Genomic DNA, 14,600 nt, shown 5'->3' on the forward strand with positions numbered 1-14,600 from the left:
GCCAAAATGAGCCCGAATTGTACCAAAATTGGGGCTCATCATCACCCCCCAGCTGAACCATTTGCTCATCCTTGAGAAACTCAGTCAAGATCCTCATCCTTCATGGCTTTCACTGCTCCCCTTACATCCCAAGCTTCTGTGGTGATGTCCTCTTTGTTGATATGAAACCCGGATGTTTTGTCCACCTTTTCCCATTGTGCATTGTTATCTTTCTCTGTACTTCCTTCAGCCAATCCTAGCAGCAATGGGGGGCTGAGTTTAAGGCCAATCCAGCTGGCCTGAAGTCTTTGCATGGATTTCTTGTAAAGGTTCACTCTTGCCAATGCTTCCCTCATCCGGGTTGGGGTATGGTATTCCCGAATCTTCAAACTATGTGCCAAGGTATTCCACCTACATGCACATGCCTGGGCAGCAGTTTCTCCCAATAATCTTTCCATGTCTTCAAAGTGGGCTATTGCTTGGGCCTGCTGGTCCATAAATCTCAAGGAAGCTGTGGGATCATTATACAACTGTTGGCGGGCTGAGATGAGGGCAACCGGATCCTCTGGTTCTGCTCGAATGTACAGTGGCTCTCTCACTTCTCGGTTCATGACCGATTTTTCTTCAGTTGCTCTCTGATCCTCATGATTTAGCCATGAAGTGAAGGCCATCAACTGCATATCACCCAAGGCGATATTGGGATCCCAAGAGACTTCATTAGGCAAAACCAGATTGTGGATGTAGAATTCTGCTAGTTTGGCTTTGTCTTCTGCTGAGCTAGTATTGCATAATTCGGCAAATTGCGGTGGGTTATGGATTTGCGCAATACCTCTTTGTGCTAATGTGTTTATCTAGAACTGCAGCCACTGATCCTTTAAGTACAACCCATAAGATTTTGCAGGATGTCTGCACTGCAGGGCTTCCATGGCCCAACTGGCCATGCAGGCCAATTGTGTTTCCTTTTGTTTCAGCTGCTCTTTCAGAGCTTGTATTTCAATTTGGCCCTGCTGTCTTGTTTCCTGTAGAAGTGTTATTGGCTCCTCAAGATGGGTGGTCAGCTCTTGTTTTCCTTGCTGCTCATTTGTGGTGTCTTTGGAGGATGTTCCTACCCCTGCCCTTAGCTCCTGTAGCTGCAATTTCAACTTCTGGTTTTCTTCCTGTAGAAGCACACGTTGACAATTAGCCACATGCTTAGCCAATGCAAATTCACTCCTGACCTCCTTAAGTTGTTCTTGCAGGGGGCCTATGTCCGCCACACCCTTGGACTTGGCGATTTGCATCCATGTGTGGGAACGGACCCTCTCCTCTTCCAATGCAAAAAATAGAGGTACAGTAAATTTTTGCGGTATGATCTTTCCCGCCTCCAAGAAGGTGTAGTAGGAGTTCAGATTAGGTGAAGGGCTAGGTTCAGGGATATGTTCTCTTTCTTCCTCTCCAGGAGGTGCTAGCTCACCCTCCTTTGGTGACGAGGGTCCTTCGCCATCTCTTTGTTCGGTTTCCTGTAGCCGAGCCAAAGTATCTTGTAGGACATTTTTGGCTTCCTGTAGCCGGGTCTTTTCATCCAACAGGTCTAGCCTTTCTTGCCATGTGTTCTTCTTTGGACTTCCCTTTTCGTAGGTAACTGTAATCTTTGAGGGGGATTTTTCTTTGGGAGAAGCAGGGGTGTCTTCGATGACAATTGGGCTGCTGGACTGCGTCTGTGGTTTCCCTGTTTTTATCCTAACACTTCTCCGGGATTTGAAGTAGAGAGGAGGGTCCCTCTTCCGAGTCTTTCCTTTCGGCTTAGGCAGTGTACTGAGGCCAGCTAATACAGCCGCTGCCTCCCTGGCCAGAACATCCACCTTCTTCTCCTTTGATTTTGATTTTGCATGGCTTCCTGTAGAAGCCTGTTTCTCCGTTTTTGGGCTTCCTGTAGAAGCCTGTTTTTGCGCTTTTGTGCTTCCTGTAGAAGCTGTTTTCGGGCTTCCTGTAGAAGCCTGCTTCTCCTTTCCTGTAGTGACAGGTGTCTTCACTTTAGCTTGCTTTGCTGCAGGGGTTTTATCTTTTTGTTTGCTTGTGAGTGCTGGAGAGGTAATTGGGCTGACATGGCCCGCCCCAACTTTGTCCCTTCTGCTCTTTGACCTTATTTCCCTCGCTGACAGGATGGGGGAGTCAGCTTTTTCTTCAACATCTTTTTCTTCGTGCTGCTTCTCCTGCTGCTGCTCCTGCATGGTAGTCGGGGTACTTGGGCTAGTTTCCTTCTTTTCTTCGGCCACTGCTTCTTGTTCTTCACTGCTAGACGACCCCGTTTCTTCCATCAACATTTTTATGTCTCCTTCTCGTGTTAAATTCCAGAAGGATTCCCATGAGAGGGGGACCTTTTGTGAGTGGAGCGTGTCTTCCACAAGAAGCTTGATCAGCCCATGGTGTGCGACTTGATCTGGTATGCCATCTTTGAGCTTTGTAGCGCACTTAATCAAGGATTGTAACAGGAAATAAGGAATGCTTAATTTCTGCTCTACAGGAAGATTGATCAGGTGTCTTAATTCGGTGAGCAGCCTGAAGTGATATGCATACACGATGTTGTAACGACCCTCACAGGTGATATATTTCATGATTTGCAAACTGACTTCGTTCCATGGTGGCAACAGGCTTGTCCTTCTCACCCCATTGTTATCCTCCGTGAATTCTTCTTCAGGTGGGAAGAACTCTTTCTTGGCTTGCTGGCTTAGCTTTCGTTCTTCTTTATCCCACGGAAGACCCATAGGAAGCTTAGTGATTCTACTGATAGACTGCGGGGTGATCTTGAGGCTTAGGCCTCTGAAATTGACTGTGGCCATCACCTTGGATTTTGGCCTCAGGGCCTGCAAGAATTCCTCGGCCACTTCCTCATCGTACCCCTGCAACTTATCACAAAAAGACATCCACTGTGCTCGTGTAAAGAGCTCTACCACTGCCTGATTTCTCCTCAATTTATCTGAATCCGTGGGTTCTCGCCTGATAAATCCACCCGGCATGATGGCACAATTTTCTTAACCGGAGGTGGTGATGGTGGAAGAGAGTTTAGTTTCGGTGACAGAGTGCAGAACAATGCGCATAACCCACAAAATTTCACAACACAGTCTAATTACTCAACAATCCTATAGAATGACAGTATAGGCACACAGACAGCAATTTCACCACTTTCTCTATACCCAGACAGTGACTGACAATCCTACCACCTTTAATGACCATTTGCATGAGAAGTCCAGGGTTACCTCGTTACTCGGCCACCTTTTTTTACGTGAGCACCCGCGTTCCTGTAGAAGACTGCGTTCCTGTAGAACTGCGTTCCTGTAGAACTGTGTTCCTGTAGGAGCAGTGCGCAAATTTCCGGGAGGACTGTAATTGGACTGCGTCTGAGGTGCGCTTCACCGGTGTTCTGGTAGCCAAAAGCTCGGCGTATCAAGGTGCAGAGGCGATCAGAATAGCCACTCGAGTTTGAAGTGGTGGTTGATAAATGCGTGTGCAAAATCTAGCCGATTAGATTTTGAATCGGCGCGATCCGTGGCGCGGGGGATGAGCTGTCCCCCGCCGGACCGTTGGGCGACGTCATCAACCACTCACCTGCGTATTCACTTGCTGCCGCATCCATTCCCACAGATCTGCCGCCGCCTTTTTCTGATAAACTCATTGCTCCCGACGGGAGTGTTCTCACGTGCGTGCTGCTGATTTTTTCGTCGTGGCCGCCACCCGAACATCCAACTATACCATAACTAGCCGACGTGGCCAGTCTACTTGGCCATACGGCTGCTCAACCATTCACTTTTACACTGTGCAAACAAATCAAAGTAAAATTCATGCGATTTGATGGAAGGAAGGGTTTAGACGCTTACCTGCGTGGTTGCACACGATTTTTCCAGTTTTTCGATGATGGTGAGCAGATCTACCTGTTGCATGCGCACTTACACAGACCCGGAGGCTCATGGTTACAGGTTGCTGACGATGGAGGGAATGCTGAGGTTGCATGCGCCCGCGTTTCATTAGAGATGGCGGTGTTGTGAACGGTATCCACTCCAGCAGGTTGAGTTGTTACAGGATTCCCACGGGTGTCTCGTAACAGTTCTTTCTCCTTGGGTGCATGCTGTACGACAGAGGATCTGGCCTTTCAATCACGCTTCCGGAGCTTCTGATGCCTATGGTATAAGATATCAGCGTTTGTTTATCTTTGAAAATGGCTTTTCCCACGAGAACTCATTGATCTGCTTTGTTGGTGCAGGGGACTTGGGTGCATGTCGACGAGGATGGTGGAGCAAGGTAACAGCATCGTGCATGGGCCCAAAAGAGGCTTGCATGCGTCCACACCAACCCGTAGTCATCAGATCTGTTCATGAAATGCATTCTGAGCCGTTCTGAGCTTCTACAGGAAGTTTCCTGTAGAAATATAGAGCTTCCTGTAGACAGGCAGCTCTTCCTGTAGAAATTTGCACCTTCCTGTAGAAATCTGCACCTTCCTGTAGAAAATCGCACCTTCCTGTAGAAAATCTGCGTCTTCCTGTAGGAGACTCAATCTATAATGAAAGTGCACATACCTTGAAGAACATAAGCATTCTTGGAGGAGGTGCTGGTGAGGTGTCCTGGCTGCATGATAAGGACCTTTGACCTTGAGTTGAGAGGCTTCCTCTCCTCCATAGAACACCTCCAGTCTGCATGCAAATTTCACATAATAACTTGTTGATCTTGTATCTTTTCCTTTTTGTTTTTTTCTCTTTTTTTTTATGAAAGATAGCAGGGGCGCCTCAATGAGGTTTTCACCCCTACCACCTGCCTTAAGCGCCTCAGAGAGGTTTTCACTCAAGGATCTTTATCTCTTTTTTTCTTTTCTTTTTTTTGGAAAGATAGCAGGGGCGCCTCAAATGAGGTTTTCACCCTTACCACCTGCCTTGGGCGCCTCAGAAAGGTTTTCACCCAAGGATCTTTATTATTTATTTATTATTATTATTATTTTATTTTTTTTAGATTCTTCAGGGTGTGCCCAAAGCAGGGGCAGAACCCTTCTCTATGACCAATACTGCCTTCTCCATAGTTTTGATGAACTCTTGTCTGGAGGGAGGCTTCCTGTAGATCTTCAATCGATGCCCGTTGACAAGCATGGGGATGGCTTCCTCATCAATGGTCCGAATAAGAACAGATCCATTGTCATGACATTTTTCCACTGAATATGGCCCTAGCCATCTGGTTCTCAACTTCCCCTTGAAGTCTTTGTATCTGGAATCATACAACAAAGCCCAATCTCCCGGCTGAAATTTCTTGGCATGGAGATCAATTAATGAAACTAAAATGTAAAATTTTCATTGTTTTCTCATTGAAATTTCACTAGTAAATGTACAATATGGAATGAATTTGCAACAACAAATCCTCTTAGTGAGTGAAATCTCTCCAAAATAAACTCAAGATATCTATTTTTTGTTGCAAATTGGCAACTTTCACTTTTGCTAATTTTTTTGGATAGTAAATATCCATATTTGCTTGAATTAATGTTTCTAAATTATTCTCTATGGAAATAAATTTACAACAAGCTCCCATTTTCATTATTTCACTGAATAAAACTCAAAATATCAGCCTCCAAAATCTGAGTTCCAAAACAAACTATTGGCTAAAAAATACACAATGTTGAACATATTCAATTTTATTATTTTTATTTTATTCAACTTTTTAATAAATCTAAAAATTGGAAAGTATGAAATAAATTTTAACTCAATTAAATCATATTCAATATATATAAAACAATAAAATGTAATAAAAATTAAAATAAATTAAATTAAAATACATTAAAAATAAAATATATAAAATAAAACAAAGTGGAGTTGTTTCATATGTATTGTGTTGTTTAAAGTTACATAGGTTGGATCTGGTTTAATATTTGGAATGGTGCACGTATGTGGAGGAGAGGATCCAGAGGAAGTAGAGAGTGGGCCCCTTCCCATTTCATTAAATTTTAAAATAGAACCAAGGTTATCCCCCATATATATATATATATATGAATGAGTTATGATATAAAAGATTTATGAATGAGTTATGATATAAAATTTTGTGTATTTTGTTTATATATATTTTATGTAATATTTACGCCGTAAGGCATTTCCCTATGGGAAGAACTCCCTTATATGCCACCGTGTCTTATTTTCGACCATTGATCTGATATGTTAGACGATTAAAAGAGATTGTGCCGTTGGATCATATCATTAGAATTTTAATCGGTTAACATTGCATGTGCTGGTTGAACTGCCTCTTTATTTCATGCTGGAGAGATTACCCGCTCGAAACCCTTCGCAGACAGTAGTGATGGCTACGCTGGAGTTTCGATCTGGATGAGCGCAGCGCTGAGTCGTCAGAATGACTGCAATTCGGCTCTCAAATATGTTAATACTACCCAGGCAGTTGGAAGATCCATGCAAGAACTCATTATAGTTATGAACTTCACTAGTAATGCTCTAAGCATGGTCTATGCTCTGGATACTTACGGGAAGAATATGGTCATATGGAGGCCTCCCAAAACGGAGAGATCATTGAATTTATCTAGCACTGCAGATTATTCCCATCATTTCAATAAAATTTTGGGTGTATCAGAGGTAAATGAATTGGTTCCCGACGTTACTGTTTCGAAGGATGAATCCTCCATGAGCATTCAACAAGCTGTGAACAGTGCACCGGATTATTCTGAACGGAGATTTGTGATACGTATCAAGGCTGGGGTTTATGAGGAGATCGTTAGGATTCCTCCCAATAAGACTAATATCATGTTTGTGGGCAATGGCATGGATAGGACTGTGATCAGGGGGTCTATGAGTGTGCCGTCCTTGTCTGGTGTTCCCACTACATATGACTCTGCAACTGTTGGTAATACTCGTCCTGGTTCCTCTTTCTTCTCCTTCATACCAAGTTAATTTTGTTTGCCTGAGTTTGCTTATGGTATTGTGTTTAATGATGATGTGATTCCTGGATGATTTTACATGCCTGCATTCCATGTGTTAGACCTATGAACCAAAGGAATCCTACTGAAGTAGTTAAAACCTCTTTGATTTGAAAAGAAAATACCCATTAAGCTAAGTAGGTTCCCGAATCCCTTGATAGTTCCAAGAACAAAATGGAGGTGTATTCTACAACCTGAGTTGTGTCCACTGCCCCACGCCCCCTGCTCCCACCAAGCGTGTATTGAATCAAATCCATGCATTTGGTACATCTATGATTTAATATGGATACTGGACTCAGTGTGCAGCTTCAGAAATCCCAAATACATATTTCCAGTTTAGCTTCAGAAATCCCAAATGCATATTTCCAATTTATCCAAATAACATAGTGTTTTGGCTTTTGTCAATTTTACTCGAAATCCAATGAGCTGAGCTTTACAGCCTCTAAGAAAGAGGGAAATAGTCATAGACACAATACAGCTAGAAAGGTTCAGGCTGTCTATGTAAGAGGGAAATAGACACAATACAGCTAGAACTGTAAGAGATGGCTTCTTATTTCAATGCTTTGAGTAAGCATCCCTGACTATGTACGGGAGATCGTCTTTAGACCAAGTGTTGACCCTGGCTGTCGAAAAAGAGTCTCCATCGTAGGCTTTGAAGCTCCATGGCTACTAGCTTGTGCAACATGTTATTGTTGCTACGGGGTAGTGTAAACTATGTAATGTCTTAAGAGCAGAAACGATTCATCATGCAAAAGGGATTAATAAAGTTTAGTAAAGCAAGAACTTTTTTGAACTTTATGGTTTTATGCCATGGTCCTTTTATTGAAAGAGTGGTTTTCAATGATCAAGTTTGGTGTCTTGAGTCCCTTCTTTAATATTATTTTATAAAAGTTGGCCCTTTTCCTCTGCCTTCAAATTGCAGGGAACTTGTCAATTACTTGCTTAGTTAACTCTTTGAAAGATGTATTTTGACTATTCTCTAAATAGTTTGAAATCATCTATCCTGAGACATTACGATTTGACACTTACATCTGGACAAAGAATGGCGACTGCAGCATCAGTGGATTGTAAGTTTTAATCAACATTAGAACCACAGTTGGCAACAACGAATTTCCTTTTAATGTCGCGTTCCTCCAACACAATTGTAACATCTCTAAATTTTTGAATTAGTGCTTCAAGTTATTTAACAGCAAATACCTGGTAACCGAGATCTTTGGTGTATCTTTGTCGGTACAGTGTTGAAAATTTTGCCAGCAGAATTGCACAGGCATGGCTTACCAAAAGCCCCTGCAGTTCTTGTTTGAATATTTCTAGGCTTGCTTATGCTTCATATTCATCAACATTCACATCTCCTTGGAGGATCATCTCTCCATCCCCATCTTCGTCATCTTGTTCACTTCAACTTCCATCATATGAACCTTCATCTGAATGTGAAGCCATGTTCACTTCTATGTCATATGGATCAAAGTCATCACGTAGGTCATTACAAGCACCTAGATCTGTGAATTCTTTGAACCCTTTAAACTTTTCCCTTCTCTAACTTTCCATTATGTTCTTTCTTCCTAATCACATCTGTTGAATCATTGGTAGAAGAGTTCATTTATATCTTACCTTGCATGAACTTGTTTGATAACTCTCTTAAAAACAAAAACTTATTGTTTCCTTTTCCTTCAATGGTGAAGACATCATGCATCTTTTCTATCAAATTAACTAGCTTATAAGAACCATACTCCACTAAAGATAGAGGTCTGCCAAAGACCTTTTGATATTTAGATGGAACATGTGCAAGAAGCATACTTCCTCTATATATATTGAGCATGTGGACAAGTTGTCTCTTTAAACCTTGAATATCGCTAGGTTGGACCCAAAAATATGAAGTTTGTCCTGAATTTGTTTCATTAGAAGGCATTCTATGTTGACCAGAATCTGTGACAAATAATGTCTGCATAGGCTTATCAAGTGCAGGCAATATGACACTAGATGTTTGAGTCCTTTGCAATGAAGAAGATTTACCTTCATGGGTGGGTAGAGTCCTTGAAATCAGAGTTGGATATTGTGTTGACCATGAATGCATTCCTATAACATTATTGTCATTTCTTATGAAATAATTTGGGTTATATTCTCCAACCAAATGAGACGTTTTTGTCCAATCCATCGAAACATGCTTTGGAATTATACAATAAATTTGGTTTGGAGCATTTCCAATATCGTATCCATTCTTGGAGCTCCCTCTATAGACAGTAGATTCTTCATCATTTTTCATAACAGAGTCATCACCTGAAAGACAACCAACATGATAAAAAGTGAAATCGGGTGCTAGAGACAAGGATTTTGCTGGAACAAGACCTTCACCTCAAGCCAAACATGGTTAATCCCACACAAATCGACCATCATTGTGTAGTGAAGAAGAGACACCCACTCCATCTGGAAATGCAAGAACAATTGTATACCCCCATTTCCCTAGTTTGTGCAAAGCAAGAGAAAAATAAACATCTCATGAAATCAATAAAATGGTAGAGGGAAGATGATTATCAAGAGAAAATGAAAACATATACACTAAAATCGATTTATATGCTGCATCTTTCCTTCCATTGGGAAGGTCAATGAGGTTGACTCCAGTCTTTTGACAGCCTTCTCTCAGTCTTGGAGGAAAATTATTAAAATCTCCATAATGCCGAGAGCATAGTGACAACACCTGTAACCATTGGATGCAACCCAAGAGCCATCCTAATATTACCTGCTACATCCTCTGGATGGACTTCCCCAGGAATAGGGCAATTTTCAATATCCCAATTTAGAAATATCCTCCGACTTTATTAACCAGTACTTATTCAGTGACCAGTAACACATGGGATAGTATTATTTGCAATTTTCTTAAGGAACTTCATCAAGCTTGAAAGATGAGCCATATCTATTTTGCAATATAACTTTTACGCATCTTGCACATTCAAAAATGCCATTGCCCGAAAGATGCATTTAAACAAGCTGACCCCAGACAATTTTGTCTCATGAACACATGCCCACTACTAGAACAATACTAATGTGGACCTATGCACTGAGAGGAAACCGAAACCATGTTGCGGAGACCTGAAACAGAAAATCCCCAAATATATCCTCAGAAGGTCAAAGTCCAGGTTTATTTGGAAATCAGGAAATTCTGTTCCTTTCAAATACGTTTATATAATCTGTTCAGAAAATGGGAAATATCATCTTTATGGGGTCACATGTCCTGTACATCCTGCATTAGTTAATAACAAGTCATGAAATAAAATTGATCAGTAATCAAACAAGTCATGTTGCTAGAATCACATCACAAGAGACTAAAAAACAAAATCATTATGTCAGCCTTCAACTTTCTCACAATATAAAAGCTCTCATTTCATCTTATATATTTGTAATAAGAATTCCTCAATACAATATATAAATTACATCTTCCAAAATGCAAACCATAACCTCTACTCTACATATTTATATGTCGCTATAGAAAAATTACAAACTTGTAATTTTCAATATCATTTAGAGCTTTGTTCCATAACTCTAGCATTTTCTTTTTAGAAACAGCTTCAAACTCTTGAGAAGCCAAGAACTTCAAAATGCTGTTGAGAATCAAGATGTCAATTACTTGCTTAGTTAACTCTTTAAAAAATGTATTTTGACAATGCTCTAAATAGTTTGAAATCATCTATCCTGAGACATTAAGATTTGATACTTACATCTAGACAAAGAATGGTGACTGCAACATCGGTGGATTGTTAATTTTAATAAACTTTAGAACCACCGTCAGCAACAACGAATTTCCTTTTAATGTCACATTCCTCCATCACAATTGCAACATCTATAAATTTTTGAATTAGTGCTTCAAGTTATTAAACACCAAATACATTGTAATCAAGATCTTCGGTGTATCTTTGTTAGTCCAGTGTTGAAAAATTTGGCAGCAGAATTGCACAGGAATGGCTTACCAAAATCCCATGCAGTTCTCGTTTGAATATTTCTAGGCTTGCTTCTGCTGCATATTCATCAACATTCAAATCTCCTTGGAGGATCATCTCTCCATCCCCATCTTCGTCATCTTGTTCACTTCAACTTCCATCATCTAAACCTCCATCTCAATGTGAAGCCATTTTCACTTCTATGCCATATGCATCAAAGTCATCACATAGGTCATTACAAGCACCTAAATCTGTGAATTCTTGGACTCCTTTAAACTTTTCCCTTCTCTAACTTTCCAGTATGTTCTTTCTTCCTAAGCACATCTCTTGAATCATTGGTAGAAGAGTTCATTTTTATATTACCTTGTATGAACTTGTTTGATAACTCTCTTAAAGACACAAACTTATTGTTTCCTTTTCTTTCAATGATGTGGTGAAGACATCATGCATCTTTTCTATCAAATTAACTAGATTATAAGAACCATACTCCAATAAATATAGAGGTCTGCCAAAGACCTTTTGATATTCAGATGGAACATGTACAAGAAGCATACTTCCTCTATATATATTGAGAATGTGGACAAGTTGTCTTTTTAAACCTTGAATATCGCTAGGTTGCACCCAAAAATATGAAGTTTGTCCTGCATTTGTTTCATTAGAAGGCATTCCATGTTGACCAGAATCTGTGACAGATAATGTCTGCATAGGCTTATCAAGTGCAGACAATATGACACTAGCTGTTTGAATCCTTTGCAATGAGGAAGATTTACCTACATGAGTGGGTAGAGTCCTTGAAATAGGAGCTGGATATTGTGTTGACCATGAATGCACTATAACATTATTATCATTTCTTATGAAAGAATTTGGGTTATATTCTCCAACCACATGAGAAGTTTTTGTCAAATCCATCGAAACATGCTTTGGATCTTTACAATAAATTTGGTTTGGAGTATTTCCAATGTTGTATCCATTCTTGAAGCTCCCTCTATAGACAATAGCTTCTTCATCATTTTGCATATCAGAGTCATCACCTGAAAGTTGGGAAGATGGTATTTTTGAATATGCAATTCACATTCCTACAGCGAACTCTTAAGCGTGTCTTCATGAAAATGGCACGTAGCACGGTCAAAGAGCAGCTTTGGTCTTGGGTTGGGTTTGATTCCTAGCTTGTAAAATTTTCCAGATGTTGTAGTTCAAACTTCGAAGATGAAAGTACAAAACATTGGTAGACAAACTGCTTAAGAGTCATTAAGCATGTAAAGGGTTAACGGCTGAGTATTATATTTTGTGTGAAACAAGAAAACAGGAAATTAACCGTTTCCCTGAGAAAATGCTTCAGGGACTGCTTGCCAACCTACTTTCTCTATCCAGGACTCTGGCTTCTTTTTTGCTGACTTGTGTACAAAATGCGGTTGATTGCTGCGACTGCCAACTTGACACCACGTACAGCTCTAGAAGAAGATCAGTGAGAGCTTAAGAACATGTGTTTCTTCCGGTTAAAATCCAGAGTAGTGTGGATTATGTATGCTTTTGTATATTTTCAACTGTTGGTAATACTCGTCCTGGTTCCTCTTTCTTCTCCTTCATACCAAGTTAATTTTGTTTGCCTGAGTTTGGTTATGGTATTGTGTTTAATGATGGTGTGATTCCTGGCTGATTTTACATGCCTGAATTCCATGTGTTAGACCTATGAACCAAAGGAATCCTACTGAAGTAGTTAAAACCTCTTTGATTTGAAAAGCAAATACCCATTAAGCTAAGTAGGTTCCCGAATCCCTTGATAGTTCCAAGAACAAAATGGAGGTGTATTCTACAACCTGAGTTGTGTCCACTGCCCCACGCCCCCTGCTCCCACCAAGCGTGTATTGAATCAAATCCATGCATTTGGTACATTTATGATTTAATATGGATACTGGACTCAGTGTGCAGCTTCAGAAATCCCAAATACATATTTCCAGTTTAGCTTCAGAAATCCCAAATGCATATTTCCAGTTTATCCAAATAACATAGTGTTTTGGCTTTTGTCAATTTTACTCGAAATCCAATGAGCTGAGCTTTACAGCCTCTAAGAAAGAGGGAAATAGTCATAGACAAAATACAAGAAAGGTTCAGGCTGTCTATGTAAGAGGGAAATAGACACAATACAGCTAGAACTGTAAGAGATGGCTTCTTATTTAAATGCTTTGAGTAAGCATCCCTGACTATGTACGGGAGATCGTCTCTAGACCAAGTGTTGACCCTGGTTGTCGAAAAAGAGTCTCCATCGTAGGCTTTGAAGCTCCATGGCTACTAGCTTGTGCAACATGTTATTGTTGCTACGGGGTAGTGTAAACTATATAATGTCTTAAGAGCATAAACGATTCATCATGCAAAAGGGATTAATAAAGTTTAGTAAAGCAAGAACTTTTTTGAACTTTATGGTTTTATGCCATGGTCCTTTTATTGAAAGAGTGGTTGTCAATGATCAAGTTTGGTGTCTTGAGTCCCTTCTTTAATATTATTTTATAAAAGTTGGCCCTTTTCCTCTGCCTTCAAATTGCAGGGAAGATGGTATTTTTGAATATGCAATTCAAATTCCTACAGCGAACTCTTAAGCGTGTCTTCATGAAAATGGCATGTAGCACGGTCAAAGAGCAACTTTGGTCTTGGGTTGGGTTTGATTCCTAGCTTGTAAAATTTTCCAGATGTTGTAGTTCGAACTTCGAAGATGAAAGTACAAAACATTGGTAGACAAACTGCTTAAGAGTCATTAAGCATGTAAAGGGTTAACGGCTGAGTATTACATTTTGTGTGAAACAAGAAAACAGGAAATTAACCGTTTCCCTGAGAAAATGCTTCAGGGACTGCTTGCCAACCTACTTTCTCTATCCAGGACTCTGGCTTCTTTTTTGGTGACTTGTGTACAAAATGCGGTTGATTGCTGCGACTGCCAACTTGACACCACGTACAGCTCTAGAAGAAGATCAGTGAGAACTTAAGAACATGTGTTTCTTCCTGTTAAAATCCAGAGTAGTGTGGATTATGTATGCTTTTGTATATTTTAGTAGTACAATGGCTGCCTGAAGGATCCAATGGCTACTTAAAGGTAGGTCCCTTGTCGCACAAACAAAAAGATCTTATACATGAATTTGATGTCTCGGTTGGCTGTGACCTTAAAAGTTGGATTATTAATATATATCCCTAAGAGACTGGCACCCCTCTCAAAAGTTTGTAGATCTCTCAAAGGTCTGCAAGTCTGGTCATGGATGCAACTACCTTTGATACAGTTGCAGATTCTTTTATGGATCCTCTTAATGAGCCCAAAGGGGTCTAATCACTTGTCCAAATCTTGTAGTCAAGGAATGCAGACAGAAGGTGTGCCTTTCCCATCATGTTGCTTACAACTGTTGCCTGAAAATGCCAAAACACAATGCCAATGCCCTGCATGCTAGATAAAGTTAATAACAGTCTGAAGAAAGGTACAGATATAGATGACAAGACCTCCTTCTAGGGAATCAAAATGGAAAATGACGCTTAAATATCCAATCAACGAATTAGAATTTCACCACTGAAGTTCAACCCAGATTAAATTGCTTGCTAGGAAATGTTGATCTAGAAATCATCAACAAGAATTCAGATGGGAGAAGAGAACAGTTGAAATCCAAGATTGCTTTGAATGCACTCTGTCAATTGCTAAAACAAGAACAATGCTTTTCTTTAGATTGTGGGTTGTTCAAGAGAGGAGAACTATAATATTTATTTCTGCAGATTCGGTCCTC

General features: G+C 40.3%; 1 protein-coding gene and 1 pseudogene across 1 annotated transcript; one reads left to right on the forward strand and one right to left on the reverse strand.

Moving 5' to 3' along the window:
* Positions 1-6,308: 6,308 nt before the first annotated feature.
* LOC149255974 (putative pectinesterase/pectinesterase inhibitor 51) lies at positions 6,309-6,884 on the forward strand. The gene has a single exon (XM_089455171.1). It carries the CDS (start codon positions 6,309-6,311, stop codon positions 6,882-6,884), a length of 576 nt encoding a protein of 191 aa, XP_089311297.1.
* Positions 6,885-7,984: 1,100 nt separating this feature from the next.
* On the reverse strand, positions 7,985-9,870 carry LOC149255975 (uncharacterized; annotated as a pseudogene).
* Positions 9,871-14,600: the final 4,730 nt, after the last annotated feature.

This window comes from Pinus tabuliformis, chromosome 7 (assembly GCF_031772625.1).
Source record: "Pinus tabuliformis cultivar Carrire ecotype Pingquan chromosome 7, CPIR1, whole genome shotgun sequence".
In the NCBI taxonomy this organism is placed as follows: domain Eukaryota; kingdom Viridiplantae; phylum Streptophyta; class Pinopsida; order Pinales; family Pinaceae; genus Pinus; species Pinus tabuliformis.

Coding starts and splice junctions, on each gene's coding strand:
- LOC149255974 (XM_089455171.1), top strand. CDS start 6,309: ATGAGCGCAGCGCTGAGTCGTCAGAATGACTGCAATTCGGCTCTCAAA.